Genomic DNA, 17825 nt, shown 5'->3' on the forward strand with positions numbered 1-17825 from the left:
CTCAATCTCTCGGAACTCAAATACCACATCCATATAGGGATTTCAATTCCTCCAATTTGTGGAGTTGGATTCCCTCTTTCGTGTGGGCCCCACCACACTTTTGATTCCTTCAAAATTAGTAAACGATTCAATACTCTGTAATCGGAATTCAACTACTTGTTTTGATTCCGATTACGGGCACGTAAACAAGCTATCAATGGTTGTTGAGTTATCAGTTCGTTTTTTCCACGGTCGAAGATTTAGGCCTGCCTTCGATAGTCACATTTTGTATTTTCTAGCATCTAAGTCTGTAATTTGATTCGGAAAACTTGATTGTTGCTATCCATACACCCCTTTTTACCTTCTATACACCATTAATTTTTTATTTTTTATTTTTCAATTCATTCGAACTGACGGCCTAAAATTGCATATATTTAATACAATCTCTATCTGATGATCAGATAATAATTCCTGTGGTACATGTATTTAATACAATCAACATCTGCCGTTGATATAGTGATTTCTTAAATACAAAAGTCAAATCCTAAAATCTTGAATATGCCCCACCAATTTGAAGGGTCAAGATTGTAAACCTAAGGAGATTACCATATAGTACCGTAGTGGCAATAATCCGCTTTATAAGAGACAACTAGTGGAGTTTTGGTTTTAATGAAATTTTCTTTATGACAAGGATAGCGTTTTTAGTGTGTTAAATAGTTAATTACTAGGGAGAAAGAGAATCGGTAAGAATCAAATTTGCACCAGAATGCATAGACATGATTGTTTTCCATTATTTCAACATAAATTAGTCATCCTGAAGAGTTAGACTGGAAAACACAATGTATTTCAATAAATTCAAATACATTCCAATTTCGTTCTAAACTTGTTTGAAAATTTCGGATTTCAATTTTTGAACGTCGAATTTGATTAAGGTGCTACAAAGTCGAAAAATATTGGATTGGAAAGCTCAAATCAAAAATTCCAATTCAACTTGCCCCCCTTGTCGAAAACTATCTTCTTTTTTAAGTGCTTTGAAACTTGAATAATCGCATATTGGCCCTCCAACTTGATTATAATGTCAGATTGAAACAACTAATTTATGTAAATTTGACCACCAATTTTTATTTCCTGCACACATTCGTCCTTTCAAGTTTTCATGCAAATTGGAAAAAACAGACCACAGTCTACATCAAGTTGGCCAAACAGAGCAGTCCCCATGAAGGGAATAGAAACCCAGAAAAATCATACATATTGACAAGAAATGCAAGCCTATTCACCGGTACGATCATCCAAACGATCATTTTGCCAGTTCGTTGATACGAAACAACACAATGACAAGGACGAAATGCGTGTAAGAATGTCGGATGCAAGTGACCAGATAAAAATATTATGAGTTTACAGATGACAACCTTTTCTTTAGAAATGAAATATGACTACCATCTGAATTCTATCGTGAGTAGGAGCAAAGAACGAATCGGTTTTGAAGGCGTAGAGCTAACTTATCCAATTTAATTTTCTAATGTTGGAGCAAATGAAGATGTTTGCACAATGTTGTTTCTTGTAGTTTAGTCCTGTGTGGTTGTTAATAGTCAGAAAATCTGCAGAGACAGTGTTAATTCCCCCGTCTTACCAAAAGTTACTTGGTGACGGTATCCTGCTTAACCCCGTCTCCTTCCGAGAAACTGTTCGAGAGAATCGTCTAGACTTGTATAACTTCATTCTGATAGCCGGAACTCTGCGAGCAACTGCTTGCCATATCATCTGGACAGCATCCCCCTCCCTTGACGGAAACTGAAACTCATAGAATTTCTGAACCTCCTGCAACTTCTTCCACATTCGCGTCCACTCGTCCCTCCCAATGTTCCTGGTGAGGTTTACGAGAAAGTTCTGCTTAAGAGCGTCCCTTGTTCGAACAAATATGCAGAACTCAGAGTAGTCAAGCACGTCCTCGTACGGAAGTTCAATATCGTCACTGATGATGACGGGGACACAGTGGCTAGCAATAGCGTCAAAGAGGCGATTTGATGATGGGGTGTCACCGGCTATGTTGAGGCAGAATTTGGAGGTGTGCATACCCTGGGAGGCCTTGTTGATTCCATCTTTTTGAACACTCCCAAATGTGAAATGAACATCTTTTTCGTCTTGTAGAAGATAGAATAACTCTTGCCGAACAAAGCCACCCTGAGCATGTGGAACCGGAAAGTTAAGAGCCGTGAGTTAGGAATGAACAAACAACCTAGACCAAAACAGAAAACGAAAGACAGAGAAAGAAACAAGGCAAAAATTGACAACATAAACAGTGAATGAACCAAAAAAGGAAGCTTAAAAGAATGAGCAAACATTTTATGTTGCATTCTTTCGGCATAATGCATCTCCTTTTCCGTAGCAAACTATACGAACAAATTAACATGTAACTCTGAAATCCTGAATCGCCTCCGATATGTACGCCATATCTGGAGCCCGCGTCAACAGTAAAAACAATAAATTTATACTTGAACCTATGCAACTAAGATTGTTGTCTTGACCACTGCAACATATGCAGATTTAGAACCAGATATTATTGATTTTACATCGAAACGCATCTATGTAAAAGGAAATAAGGAAGAAAAAACATTAGCTTTCCTATGACTATGAGTATGAGCAGACAATTCTGAAGAAACAACCAACAAAAGTAAATAAAGGGGAGAGAATACGTACATCCTTTCGATATATCGCACCTTGGAAGTACAGCAAAGTTGGCCGACTATCAAAAGTAGACGAGTCATTCAAATAGGATTTGATTACATGCTTGTAGGGAGCAATGACATCTTTCTCCACATTTGCTACGTTTGGAGGATACCTCCCAAAGTCCGAAAGTATGAATGTTGCAGGCCATAGACTCATCCTCGCGTCTAAAAGGCTATTTGGATGGTGAGCCACAATTAAGTGGTCTCTTCCCCCTGATCTCTTCCATTCCTTTTGAGCAGTCACATACTTCACCAATTTATCTTGCAGCACCTTATTATTGCTTTTCTTCTGGTGCGGGTTTCTCTTGGAGAATCGGTTATAGCTCAAGGAAGAAAAGAACGGTATAAAAATAATGTCAGCTTCACTAGCATTGCGCACTCTCATTGCAGCACGAGCATTTGGTGGGTTGGGAAGTTCCGAAGCAAGGAGGTCCAGTGTCAGCCAATATTCTATACTGTGTTGCAAATTCAACCCACCGGGATAAGCAGGTATTTTAGTATGAAAATCTGGCCAAACGCCACGCCCTTGGGGTTTCCAATTCAAGAGTCCGAAATGAAATTCGGGGGGTAAATCATACATGAACACCTTGAGAACTACTTTCTCATTCGTGTTACATCTGACACCATTGTTAGCTTGGGACGCTTCTTTTTCTTGGGATGAAGATGATGGCTTTTCTTCTTCCTCATTATCCACAAGGATTGCTCGATTCCCAGTTGAGGGTTCGACATCTTTTTGACTCTCACTTCCAGAACTCCTACTGTCCATCACGGCATTAAACTTGGAATTGGGTAACAATTTATGGTCAATGAAGCGAGGACTGCCCGTCGAACGCAACACAAAGAACCAAGATAATATGAAGAGTGTTGATGTAACTATAAACAAAAAGAACAAAGATTTTCGAGTAATGACAGCGAGGGACGAAACATTCCTTTCGGCCATTGTAATTCCTATCCCAAAGGATTCAATGAATCATGATACTCAATACCCGAAAAATCGAAAACCATGAAAACCAACGAGAATTAGACTAAATGATCAATGAAACACATCACGGAATCACAAAAACCGCGGCATTAAGCCGAAAGAATCTAAACACTGATCGGAACAGATTTCCATCAATCATTTCCCAGCACCACCACAAAAATGCGGAAACTTTCAACACCCAGAAGAGAGAAGAAACGCTAAGATTGGTAATCCAATGCAAAATATAGATTGAAGATAGTGAAACTAACCCATGAAAACATATCTCATTACGCTTTCACACCATTGTTTTCTCTCTCCATTTCGCTACACTGGCTACGATTGAAGAACAAGAACAATATAGAGAGAAAATCAGCTTAGAAAAAGAAAACCCAGATGAAATCAGATGAGAAAAAACAGAAAACCCAGGTGAAATCCAATCAAATGTGATCAAACCCACCAGAGGAAAGCAACCCAGAATCTAGCTGAAGCAGAAGAAGAGAAAACAGAGAGAAATCCAATGTGGGTGTGTTGATTTGGTAAGGAAGAAAATGGCGTGGATTTCGTACCGTGGATGAAAACCAATCGCCACGGTTGGTATTTTTGTTGAGTAGGTGACGAATTTGCCAGCTGAGAATTCGAGTTTTTATCTCAGAAGCAAAGGAGTGGGAAGAAGGAAGCGTTGGAATAGGGTCTATCTGTTGAAGCGGGCTCATCTGTTCTCGCAATTTCAATGGACTTTCCATAATTTCTAATTTCTTTGTTTTAATTTTTGTATTTTATTTTATAAAAAGTATTGTTATTGCTACTTAAGTTTAACTCAACCATAATTATGCTAATTATGGCTAACAAACAAATACTCTATTTATCAAGACACGTTATTTTGGAAGAAACTTCTGATTTCGACTCTTCGATAACGATCGATATACTTGATATTTTATTTTCAAAAAAACTTCATTTTTAGTGTAATTTTTCTTCTCGATACATCATATAGATAAGCAAAACAATAGTAGCATGAGATTCTCACCAATTCAAAGTTAAGCAAAACAAAGAGAAATTCAATGTGAATGTGTCACATTGTACACCAACGGAATGCTCATACTAATGCTCGATTGGCTTATTAAAAAGTAATATACAATATGTTACGATAACGTGACAAATCACCAGTGTAACATCTCTATTCCCCTCGATTACTTGTTTTATTTTTTATTTTATTTTTTTAGAATATTAGATGCTTTACTAACTCGATCGGGTTGTTAATTAAAAATAGTGGGGTGTACTTAATCTTTGATCCAAATATTATTTGAAAAATAAAATAAAATAATCATATTTGTTAACAACTCTCTTCACAATCAACAACTACGCACTGGTTGTTCTACTTTTTTAACATAAAAAACAGCCACGAATTGATGGATCTCCTTGAAAATAGTGGACATTTTGAGTCAAACTATGCAATCTGCTCGTTGATGCTCAATTGGGATCTACAAATGCAACTAATGCAAATAAAAATATTTTCTTAGTTGGGAGACTAATTTACGTAGAAGAGATTTTTCAGTACGTTAAAAACATCATTTGGCATATTAAATGGTATAATATAATTGGTTGAAAAAAAATTCAAGTAACCAATCATTTTTATTATGATACCTAGTGTACGAGTTAATGTTCTCAGCACATTAAAACATTTTTCCTTACGTGAAATAAATTTATCGTCACATTATTCATTTCTTATGGCATTGTATTATGAGACTGAAATATTGCAACAGAAATTTGTTCAATGTAAATCATTTTTAGCCAGTTGGAACGGGTATATGACTTGGTCTTGCCTTTTTTTTTTATTTGACCTAGTTAGCAACGGTCCCTTTCACCTTATTGATTTTTATTTTGATTTTGTCTAGGCATGGAGAGACTTTGTCCAGTGACATGTTGTCTCTCACCTTCCTTGCCACATATAACATGACGATGATAAACTTAATCAATGACGATAAAACTAGTTTGCTTGGCTATGATTTAGGTAAGATTCTAAAAAACGTTAGGCGCTAGTCAAGCGGCGGGTTGAAGCCTAGCGCTTAGTGGTTAGGTAGGCGTCTAGGCGGATTTAGGTAAATTTCTTGTATATCTTATAAATAAGTACATATTAACACTTACAAAAAATTATACTTGTATGAAATCCATGGATAAGATAATAAAAGAATGATAAAATACAAAAAGAGTATACAACAAGTCCAAAATTTAAAAACACATTAAGCATATATGCCATATAACTACAATGAGAAGTATTGTACGATGACACATGTATAACAAGTTCACAATTTTAAACCACTTAGACTTAGATAGGATTTTTTATTTTATTCTTTAATTTCATTTAAAAATAATAATAATAACCGCCTAGCTCCGCCTCTGATTTTTCCCACCGATTTGCAAGAAAACGCCTCGGCTCATAGCCGCCTAGTCCGTTTTTTAGAACATTGGACTTAGGAGAGAAAAGTGTATTAATAGCAGTATGATTTAGTAGTAGAGAAATGCTAAGGAAACTTCCTATGGATTCTCTGTCATCTCACAGTTTAACATTAATTTCCACATCAACCTTAACAAATATTGTGCTAAAAACATGAGATGACAGAGATTTCTTGACAAGTCACACTTTTGAGAATCTCGTTAACAAGAGGTGTTTGGTTCAACTCACATTAATATAACAATTACCACACATTTTTAACCATTTATGAATTTCGGCAAAAATTCAAATGTTTCCGAGAAGATTTGGAGTTGTTAGGTCGTCTTCACTGGTGTGTTCAATCGAGATTTTTAAGAATTTAAAAAAAAAGATGAAAAGGGTGCTTAGAGTTGCTTATATTTGTAGTAAAGTGAATTTATTCCTAGGATTAATCCAAAATTCCGATCCCAAACCATCAGAAACAAGATCCAACATCCCTTCTTGAACCAAAGGAGTCCACTTTAACAATTACAATTGCCGTGTAAAAAGTTCCATCCGACTTTTAAAGCAAAGAATGTGCTAAATTCACTTGTTCCAATGAATGGAAGTCCTTCGCTCGACCCGCGAAACCTCTGATTACAGCGTTTGTAGAAGACCGTGCAGAACGATCAGAACTGGAACTGCATCTCCGGTGCATATCCAAGTGCTTCAAGGTGACCAGCCATGGCCTTGTTCATCGGGGGCGGACCACACCTCAGAATCTGCAGATTTCAAGGACAACGTCAGCACTTCGCTTATAACAATACGCTAGCGACTTTTCATATCTAACAACGCGATAATGGAAACGCGTGTTTGCAAGCTTTTAGATTCACTTACCTGAATATCATGCGCCGGGGCTGGCAAGTGCTCTTGAATCATTTCCTTTGAGACAAAGCCAACACCACCATCCCATACTTCCGGAGGCTGTGAAGTAACCGTTTTCAGAGGCAGTGAAAAAAAAAACATAAAGGTCGTCAGTCATGGCATACAACATAAGGATTAGGAGTCAACACTAACAAAAAAAGGACGGAATATCATTCACAGTAACGAAATAATAGCATTGAAGCAGAAGATGGCAACTTCACGCTCCATGAGGAGAACTTTGTAGTAGTATTTGAGTAGAGTATGTATTTCTAAATATAAATCTTGAACCACTAGAAGTTGGAATATAATTCACGGTAAGCTGAAGACCATCCTTCTCAAAACACACATAGAGGTAAAAATAGAAACGGAATTCATGGCATTTTAATTTATTTTGGCTTGATAGCGAACTCTGGTAGCAAACTACAGGATAAAACTCAAAGTTTTTTCAAAAACACCAGGAGAAAGCAACGGGAAGAAAAAGAGTTTTAGAAAATACTGCAAGAGAAAGGCAGCTAACCTGATTCAAGACGTAGTAAATCTTGAAGCGATCGGGGTAGTTCCTAGCAAGGCCATCCAGCTCTTCCTGCAAACAAACAGAAGGAATTCCAATTACATGACTGCAATTCTCATGTACTACAATTCCTACTTCCCAGTTCAATGTCAAAGCCGAAAACAAATAACATCTTCCTAGACTATATACAGACCGAGCATGTAATTCACTGCACATTCAACAAGGCAGGTCATCTAAGTGGGAATTGTATAGTCAACTAAGAAATATCAAATTAAACCGCATTAGTAGACCCATCCTGCTAACATCTTATACTGACCCAATATGTTGGTTCCTTGGTGAAAGAATGGGCCAAACCAGTGGTAGTATAAATTATCAAATAAACATAAGACGTAGACAATGCAAAGATGATACAAAACACGATACATGATACAAAGGGGAGAGCAGGATACCTTTAAGAGAATGTCCTCGTATGTCACATTGGCATAGATCAAGTGCACCTTCGTTTTGTCTTTTGGGTTTTCTAATATTGCCCTCGCAACCTACAGTGGACGCAGATAAGGTGAGAATATTCTCCAAGACTAGAGCAACGAAAGAACAAATTGTACTCTTATGTGGTAAAACATACATACCTGGAACATTGGCGTGATTCCAGACCCTCCAGCAAGCATCCCAAATGCTCTAACTTGGCCAGGTTGATACTTGAAACGCCCCTGGTAACCATAAAATTTCAGAGATCAACTTTAGCATGTAGGATTTATATGATTTAATTGCCAAACACATTTGAATAGCAGATAAAATGTGTACCTTCGGTCCCTTGACAGCAAGATGATCTCCAACACGCATCTCTCGGAAATGATGTGACATTCTTCCTTGAGGATACATCTGATGCAAAGAAATATCCAATACATGATACCTGTTTAAAATAACTACATGTACATTTTTCTCTGTTTCCATTTTTCAACAAAGTGAAGGTACAAGTGAATCTCCCTACAAGTTAACAGATAAAATACCTTTATAACCAATTCAAAATATCCAACATCAGAATCCAATGTAGTTGGGGTATATGGTTTGATAATCTCTTCTCCTTGCGCATCCTTGCCCCTATTCGACAAAGTATATCACATAAGAAGCTACAACGATACAATCAAGACAAAAATCATCCAAACTTCCTCTTTATCGATCAGAATTTCCAACAAACATTCAGTGAATCAACCATCATGAATCAATCGTACCTGCAACTTATGTGCTGTCCAATTGGAAGGCCTAAAACTGCTGTAGGTGTTGGAAGTTCAAATTTAAACTTTGCCACATTGTGGCTCAGCTGCGTGCGCTTGACAAGTTTGAAGTCCTTGAAATTCTCCGGATCTAAGTAGCCTGTAAACATACACAATGATGTGGGGCATTTTACACATTTTAAAGGTCAATGTTTAGAAAAAGGCCACACACACAATGAGTCCACCCAGTTTTGTATACCTTACATTGTTAACACACAAAACTGAAGGAAACTTGAGTAGAAGCTGCCATTTGACTACCGAGAAGGGCAAAAAGGCAAAAACAAGAAGGACTAGAAGTAAAATGGTCAAATCTAGGATTTCTTCAAACTAAATAAAACAGATATTAAAGACAAAACATTTTCAAACTCTTCAAATAGATATACAAAACGTTTAAAATAGTCCTGCTTTTCGATGTTTGATTCGTATATTTACAAAAGGATGAAGAAAGGAAAAAAGAAGAATTTGAAGATTAAGGCTTTGGTCCACCATTGTCTTCCAGAAAGTGATCCTCTTACTTTATAAGCCATTCTACCGGATAACATATAACCCTTTTCCTTAAAATCAAGCATCAAACTTTTTTGGATACAACAATGTTCTACTCTAGCGGAAATTTTGGCTAAGCCACACAATGGGCATGCAATAATAATAATAATTAAGTATCGAACTGAACTTAAAACCTCTACTTACAATTAAGTATCGAACTGAACTTAAAACCTCTACTTACAAGGGACGAGAAATACTGCACTGTAGTACTAGTGACAGTGGCAAAAATCAAGCATCAATCTTAATCGAAATATTATTACCCAATGATCATTACAACTCAAACAAATATCACAAAAGAGTACATCACAAAGCACCAAACTTTTCCTACTCCTCCAAATCCAATCCGGACAAAAATCACAGAAAAATAATACATATTCATAACCCAACACTAAACACTCGAATGAACAACCATAAGTATGATCAAAGCTATGGAAACCACCAACTAATCACAAAAAATTGAAAGGAGAACAAAAGGGGCAATTAAAATAAAAAAAAACAAACCTTTGGGCTTCTTGGAGGAGAAGAGATAAGCAACAGCCGCAATAACAACAACAGCCACAGCTACACCCACAAGGATCTGGGGATCCAGTGACTCTAAGAAATCCATATTACTTGTGGGTTTTTGGCAAAAAAATGATCTTGCTTCTTGATTTTATCAAAAGATATCAACCATATATAGTACAGTGTATGAAGAGCAGTGAGAGAGTTGGAGGTGATAGGGTGGTAGGTGAAATCGTTGATGGTGGGCTGACGGATCCGGTCTTTGGTACACCAAACGATGCTGACCCACAGTTGCAGGCGCCCATAGAAACGATTACTTAACCCGGGACCGTTCTCAAAACAACGTTTCTCAATAAACTAGGGATGATATTACTCCTCCAATTAATTTCTCATGTCTTTTCCCATGCGAAATTTTGTCATGTTTTTATCATGTTATATAAAAAAATTTCGGATTAATTTTTGTTAATGGTAGGTAGACCAATTTTTAAGATTACATTTGCAAATCATACGATGTATCAGTGTCACTAATAAAAAAATAAGTACGTTAATAAATATTTAAATGATAATTCAATCATTAACAACCACGTCATATGATTTAAAAAAATGAAAAATGATCATTTCCGGATCCTCTTTGTGGGGATTCGGAGGATCAATCAATCATGTCCGTTCATCGTACATCGTGCGATCAGTTTTCATTATGTACTATTTATATTCAATCTTAAATTTTAAATTTTAAATGATTTATGACTTCATGTTATATGATAAACGGACATGATTAATTGATCTTTCGGATCCCCACAAAGAAGATTCGGAGAGAATCTTTTTCCTTGTTAGATAGTGGGATATAAGCCTCTTTGATTCGAATACAGATATTGTTATAGAGTTTAAAGATGGAGGGTTAAAACGGGTTATAAAGTTGAATCTAAAATTCATGTATTTACTATTTTCTCTATGACGAAGATGAATATAAATCTGATTTAGAATGGAACAATTATTTTAAAGGTCATAAATGTAAAAGAGGGAGAGTACCAATGAGAGCTTTCATAGCTGATTAGTTTTAGGAAAAAAGAGTCTCACAGTTGGACACTCTGTTAAAAGGGTGAAAGGTCGTTCCAACAATTTTTAGTTGATTCTTATGCAGCACTTGAAGAAAATTGATTGGATTATATTAGAAGGAAAAAAATGAGAAGTGAAGTTTATAAAAGTATTTATAATAGAATCTCAAGGGGTGACAATGATGCCAATAATGTAAGACAAATAGTGATAGTAGCTAGCTTATATACCAGAAGTCCTAAATATTTGCTTAATAATTATCAGGATGCTATAGCTATTTACATATAATATGGACATTCTGATTTGTTTAATACAAATCAAAAGATAGAATTGTCATGTGTTACGAAAAAAAATATAGACTTGTCATTGTTTCGAAGGTGTTTAAAACAAAGCTTACATCAAATCAGAAATTTTTTTTGGAGAAACTGAAGCAGGTAAATACAAACTCCACACTTCTACTTTTCTCTATTTATCCTCATTTAAAACATGATAGAACTTATCTCTTATTTTCTTATTTGATCATAAATAGATGTTTGTATCATCGAATTTCAAAATAAAAAGGAAAAGGAAAAAAAAAAAAGAATTGCCTCATTCTCACATGCTGATTTAGTTGAAACGAGCTTACAAATGCTTTTTCTTAAAAATGTTGCACAAGTTATGAGTGGTGGCAAAATATAGAACATGTGGTGCCATGGGTCGAACATGTTCTGAACTTATGAGTGGTGGCAAAATATGGAACATGTGGTGCCATGGGCGCAACGTGTTTTCCTGTAGCCCCTTATGCTATGTGGTACAAACAAAGAAGTACCAAGCACAGATGACAGCACAAATGTGGGAGCACATGTCCTGGCTTCTCTACTCCCACTTTCCATACACTTCCATCTCTTCTTATTTGTGTAGTCCCGATTAAGTTACGTTAACATTTTATATTACTATTATTTTTTATCTTATTATCTCTATAAAAAAAAATCAATATAAAATATTAAAGTGGATTAACCGTGACCGCACAAAATAAGAGAGAATGAAAGTGTATGGGAAGTGAGAGGGCAAAGAAGCCGGATCTGCACATTTTTCATCCAACTAAAGATAATTAGACGTCATGGAAAATTTTGACCTTAACTTTTACTAAATTTGTTTTTAATCTCATTTTACTTTCTAAAACTCAAAAGTCGTCATTTTACTTTATAAAATTCAAAATTCGCTCCACGTTGCCTTAATTATGTTAATTCCATTATGTAGGCTATTAACTCATAGTGGAGATTTATAACATTTTCTGTTAATTTCGTCATTTTACTCTACAAAACTCAATTTTAATATTTTTTTTCATTGTTGAATGTTAACACATAGTTGAGATTTATAATCAAATTCATTGGCACGTGACACAGTCTTGTTGAATGGTGGGTCCCAAATATGTTTTAGAGGGCGAACTTTAAAGTTCAGGGAGAAGAGAACGTCCACAAGTCAAGGTGAAAAATACTTTTAAGTTTCAAAGAGTAAGGACTCGTTTGGATGTGCTTTTAAAATGATTGAGAACGCTTTTAGAGTAAGGACTTATTTGCAAGAAGCACCAGTTATGTGTTTCTTTTCCAGGATTTACTTCCATTTTTTCTAAGGGTCGATTCCAAAAACATTTTCACCACAAACGCTTTCAGTCATTTTGAAAGTACATCCACATGAGCTCTCAAGTGGTGACTTTTGAGTTTTAGGAGGCAAAATGACATGAACATTAAGTTTCAAGAAACGTAGCTAAAAATAAGCCAAATTTTGAGTTTCAAAGAGTAAAGTGATGACTTTTACATTTCAGTTGGCACAGTAAGATCAAAATTAAGTTCCAAGGGAGAAGAGAGTCCACAACTAATTGCCCTCACCTAGTGTTCGTCCATGTCTCAACATGTAAAATGCATTTAGCTCCAATCTGGACAATTGCATAACTAGAAGAAATGTATATCTTTATACACTGTTTGGAATGCACCCAAAGTTTTGTCCAAGGCAACCTATGAAAAATACAACTATGCAAAAGTATGAAGAGGAAGTCCTTTTTGTGATTTCTCAGTTACCATCTCTTTCCTTTGCTGGATCAGAGCTTACAATAGGAAGATTTTTTCTGTATTGTGGAGATGTCAGCCTCCTCTCCAACGGCGTTTTCCGCTTGCTGACAACAAACCTATTCACCCCTTTCCGCATTGGCATTATTGACGGGAAATCTTCATCAGGAATCTGACTCAGCTCTGAGATGTCTTTTATCTGCGCAACGCGCTTGAACCATCTCTCCGCCTTTGCCTCTTCTGACATATCTAAAGGATCTGGCTCCTTCACTGCTGACCCCTCCAAACTTTTCCCAGTCCAGCCCTGCCTAATGTTCTGATCATTGGACTGTTGCGGTGGTGGATTCCATGTCGAACTTGCTGTCTGGTTAGAATTCTCTTTCCCTGAAGATCCACTGTTCAATCTATCCGTGCTGTTTGGGCTAGAATTAGCAAAATTGCGGGCAGAATCCTTGAGCTGACTTTGTCCCGAACTTTCTGAGTTCCAGCTTGGCACACTGCTTTGCTGATTTTTCATCTGTTGAACATGATCAGCATTCAGCTTCCCAGGTCTAGCATCAACCATATTGTCTGAAGGGTTGTTATCTGGGATCATAGTTGTAGTTGTTTCATCAGCAGTCTTATTAGTCAAATCTGTCTCTTCTGTCTGCTGGTTATTTTTTTTAGCAAAATAGTCGGGTGGGAAGGGTACGAAGGGAACATAAATGGCATTGCCAGCTTGTTCAGTAGCTGAACGTCTCTTGTATGCCGGAGTAGTCAAAGACCGATCTTTCTTCTTGCTGACAACAAATCGATTCTCTCCTTTACGCATCGGCATAATTTCAGGAAAGTCCTCATCTGAAATTGCGCTCGCAAGATCAGTAACATCGTGCAACTCTGCAACCCTCTTAAACCATCTCTCAGATTTTTCCGCTTGATCTCTTTCGCCATCCTTGCTCCCAGCCTGTTCCGGAGGCTTCTCAGACAGCTGCACACTCTCCTCCACACTTGAATTCTCAGGTTTCCTGGCAAACTTATCCTCGGGTAATGGCACAAATTGGGAATAATTGGAATTGCCCCCATTAGGTTGTCCATACTCTGAGGAAACTGAGCTCTGCATGGAAGAGGGAGCGTCAGTTCTAACATTTTGTCTGGGATTGGTACTTGTATTATTTGATTCAGGAACAGATGCACGGCCAAGAATTTCATCTAAAGTCCGGTTGGCTGTACGACCAAGTGACCTATTCGCACTCCCAGCTTGAAGATCCTTGCCTTGATAATTGCCCTCATTATCCACGTTTCTTTGGTATTGAGCATTTTCCAGCCTCCTCTCTAATGGCGTTTTCCTAGTGCTTACAACAAATCTGTTTACTCCTTTTCTCAGTGGCATTATTTCAGGAAAATCTTCATCAGATACAGCATTGCTCATGTCTGAAGCGCTGTCTAGCTGAGAAATCTTACTAAACCACCGCTGTGCCTTCTCTTCATTAGCGGCCAGCCTGCTATCGATTTCAGCCCTATTTCTATCACCCACATTTTCATATCCCATATCTAACCTATTTTTGGTGGAATCAAGTGAGACCTCTCCAGGGCGCTTACAATCACACCTCAAACATACCATGTTTCTACCATAGTTGAAAAAATCACATCTGAGAAAGAAGTTATTTTCATCATGAATTGATCAGTAAAGGAAAAAAAATTACCAGAACCAAAAAAAGAGATTTAATAAACAAGCAATGCTTACTGAGGGCACTCCCACTCATTGCCAGTCAGCTGTCTCTTTGGCCGAGCCTCCTTGCACTCCAGGCATTTCATGTTTCTTGCAAAGTTCATGAAATTACACCTGCTCATCAACAGAATCTCATATGAACAATAAACAAAAGAAAAATAATGTACATTAAACTATCCCTATAGCCCCGAATCATTTCATACAAAATGCATTATAATATAAATGAAGATAGTAGGCCAAAAAAGGGACTCTACCTCTGACAAATCCAATCACCTCTTTTCATTTCAATAGTTCTTCCAAAAGGCCTAACAGATTCTCCATAGTTATCAGGGGATCGACTCTGCATTGCCCCAATAAAGTTCAAATCTGGAGCGCTAAAGCAGAGCTTGGCCATTTCACCCAACAGAGTACGAACAGATAATTCAACAATTTCTCTATTGTACAGATTGTTTCTGTCCGACGATAAAACAGGGGCGCTAGCATAACTCAAAATAAATCTCATCAAATCAACCATTTGTGCTTTATCAATGTCCAAGGCCTGTTATGGAGAAGGCAAATAGAGCATAAACATTGACTGGGTTAGCAACTTGTAACTTAAATGTACTTCATTTAAAACCGAGAAATTAGAAGATATCCAAATCATGTAGAAAGTCATAATGGTAAAAATTTAGACAAACCACATGAAACTCAAGTGGTCTTAATGCAGTTATATCAAATTTAACATAGAACAAAATTCAATTCGGCTGGAATGTTCAGTTTACAGAAAATTTTCAGCTCAACGGTTTTAACATAATAAACCTGCCTAGAGAACATCAGCTTTTGTACTTCTGTGGAACACATTACTTTCTCTGGTGGTTTCGCAAAGTGCCCAACTTAGGGAAGGCCATATATGTTTGCTCTAAAAAGTTACCGAACGCTACAATTTAAGATAGATTTCTGTAGTAAAAATGTTTGTTTGACCATATTTGTCTACCAGATTTTCTTCCTTATAGGTTTGTTGTATCTGATCAATCCAGTGTCTGAACAAACCATTTCACCAAAAACAAATTCAGGAGCATTGACAGAGTTAATGAAAACTCACGTTGGTATCGCCTTGGCCGAGAAACAATCTCATTCGCCTCACCGAATCATCGCCATTCTGAAACAGAAATGGCGTCCCATTCTCCACCACAACCTCTAAATCCCGCCTCGAAAGCAACCTGCATTGAAAACCACACACAATTCATCCATTGGTAAACATTTCGAGACTTTTACTGATTGAGAGAGAAGCATATAAAACATTACCTCAAAAGGCCAGCTCTTTGCCTAGCGAATGCCAAGCAAACATTCGCAGCAAGCATGAACTCCTCGGGCAAATCCCGGACCACAGCGGTGAACTCATCCTGGCCGTTGGTTCCGTTGTAGCCGGCAGCGGAGAGGGAGTTGAGGAAGTGGGACCACTCGGGCCAAGGGTGCGAGTGTCTTAAAGGGGCGGAATCAGTATAAGAAGGGTAGGCGGCGGAAACGGGGGAGTGGGAATGGGAATGGAAATGGTGAGAGGAATTGGGAGGGAAAGGGGAGGCGGAGGCGGAGGAGGAGGTGGGGCGGGAAGAGAGGGAGTGACGGTGGGAAAGGAAAGAGAGGGAGGAGGAAGCGAAGAGTGGGGGTTTGGAGTGGCGGGAAAGGCGGAGGAGAGAAGGGAAGCGGTGGAAAGGGTGGGTGGTGGTGGTGGTGGAGAGGAGGGTGAAGAATCGGTTGCTGGCGCCACCCATTTAGAAGTGGAGTAGCATGGGAGTTTCACGGTGGAGCGGGAGATGATAAACCCTACTTGCTTGGGGTCGGGGATGGAAATGTGGTTGCAGGGATAAATAGCTTTTCTGAGGTTTCTGATTTTTTTAATCTTTTGGATTCATAATGGGCCCAAATAAACAACAAAAGTAAGCCCAATATAATTCTCCAATTAAAATAGGGATGTAACTTGGGCAGCATCAATTCGAACTCAACCGAAACTTAACTTGAACTCGATTGAAACTTAATTAATTCGAGGCGTTAGAATTAGGTCAATACTTGCTCGTATCCAATAAATTTTTCCGATGGGTAGAGATTGAGTCAAGTTCTTCTCCTCCGTAATCCAACCAGATTTCTAACTCAAATGCTTATTAGCCACATGTTCAACATTTGTATAGATATGATGACACTACATTATAAGTAAAGATGGTGAGTAAAATGTACTCATTAAATTAAGACCTCAATTCTTTTTTTTTTCTTAATTGGGCGTTGAGGAGAGGAATTAGATTAAGCTACATAATAAATTATATCAATTAGATATCTAACTCGTCATTCTCATAAGTTAGACCTAAGACACTTGAGAAGAATAATATTAATCAACTGTAGTAAATTAATACCAGTTGTTCACAAAACAAAAAAAAAAAAAAAAAAAAAAAGTTAACTGAGCCAAGGTCAAGCCCAAGCCCATAATTTGAATGAAGGCTAGTAATTGGGCCTTGGTGTTCGTCAACTACACTAGTAACACTACATGGCCAACTCCTTCGAACCCACATCAAAAGGATCCAAAATACAAAATTTCCAACATATAGAGGCGATCCAATCGAGCTTGTTTGAAATGAAAATTGGCAGCCACACAAAAGATACAAAACAAATTAGTGTTGATGTATCATGTTCATGCAGATGACACTTTACTACAGTGATGAAAAACAATCGTGCATATGCATTCCAATGTGAGTTCGTTCCCACCTATCCCCTCCTCTGTAACAATTAACAATTTAATGTACGTTTTTCTAAAAAAAAGCAAAAACAATAGCTTAACATATTCCTTACATTGTTGAGTGAATTCTTTTACAAATGTCTTCAAACACAATGACTTTATTAGGTAAAGTAGGAAGGATACTTGTCGGCAAATACATCATTCACGTGCAAACATATAGACCACTAAGTGATGTCGAATTTAAATAATAATAGAGCTACATTCTCTTGGTCATTAGGTGACTAAAAATTTACAGTCACTTATTATGAAATTTGATACTAAAAATTAGAGATTAAAAACAAAAGCTCATCTATTAATTCTTCATTATTAATATCAAATTCACGGTGAGTGACGATGCATTCTTTGATCATTTGGTCACCAAAACAACATATCGTATGAATATTATTATAGTCAACATATCGGATGAATATTATTGTAGCATGGAAATTG

General features: G+C 37.3%; 3 protein-coding genes across 5 annotated transcripts; all 3 read right to left on the reverse strand.

Moving 5' to 3' along the window:
* Positions 1-1325: 1325 nt before the first annotated feature.
* LOC137713965 (putative arabinosyltransferase ARAD1) lies at positions 1326-4422 on the reverse strand. 2 transcript variants are annotated; one of them, XM_088684343.1, is made up of 3 exons: positions 4124-4387; positions 2677-3999; positions 1326-2160 (listed from the first exon to the last, which is right to left on the reverse strand). In XM_088684343.1, exons 2-3 carry the CDS (start codon positions 3643-3645, stop codon positions 1606-1608), a joined length of 1524 nt encoding a protein of 507 aa, XP_088540469.1. In that variant the 5' UTR covers positions 3646-3999; positions 4124-4387; the 3' UTR covers positions 1326-1605. The 2 variants fall into 2 exon arrangements, with proteins under 2 accessions (XP_088540469.1, XP_068309427.2); XM_068453326.2 differs by having other exon boundaries at positions 2677-4422.
* Positions 4423-6508: 2086 nt separating this feature from the next.
* Positions 6509-10170, reverse strand: LOC137712663 (NADH--cytochrome b5 reductase 1). Of its 2 annotated transcripts, none has more exons than XM_068451783.2 (9): positions 9827-10170; positions 8741-8882; positions 8519-8609; positions 8313-8390; positions 8138-8218; positions 7958-8047; positions 7515-7580; positions 6971-7057; positions 6509-6855 (listed from the first exon to the last, which is right to left on the reverse strand). In XM_068451783.2, exons 1-9 carry the CDS (start codon positions 9930-9932, stop codon positions 6763-6765), a joined length of 834 nt encoding a protein of 277 aa, XP_068307884.2. In that variant the 5' UTR covers positions 9933-10170; the 3' UTR covers positions 6509-6762. The 2 variants fall into 2 exon arrangements, with proteins under 2 accessions (XP_068307884.2, XP_088540470.1); XM_088684344.1 differs by having other exon boundaries at positions 8741-9461; positions 9507-9973.
* A 2612-nt stretch (positions 10171-12782) lies between these two features.
* On the reverse strand, positions 12783-16499 carry LOC137712902 (zinc finger protein VAR3, chloroplastic). Its single transcript, XM_068452093.2, has 5 exons — positions 15917-16499; positions 15714-15831; positions 14887-15170; positions 14648-14746; positions 12783-14552 (listed from the first exon to the last, which is right to left on the reverse strand). The coding sequence occupies exons 1-5, from the start codon at positions 16381-16383 to the stop codon at positions 12929-12931; spliced, it is 2592 nt and encodes an 863-aa protein (XP_068308194.2). The 5' UTR covers positions 16384-16499; the 3' UTR covers positions 12783-12928.
* Positions 16500-17825: the final 1326 nt, after the last annotated feature.

Source organism: Pyrus communis, chromosome 14 (genome assembly GCF_041283825.1).
Source record: "Pyrus communis isolate YQ-2024b chromosome 14, ASM4128382v1, whole genome shotgun sequence".
NCBI classification, from domain to species: Eukaryota; Viridiplantae; Streptophyta; class Magnoliopsida; order Rosales; family Rosaceae; genus Pyrus; species Pyrus communis.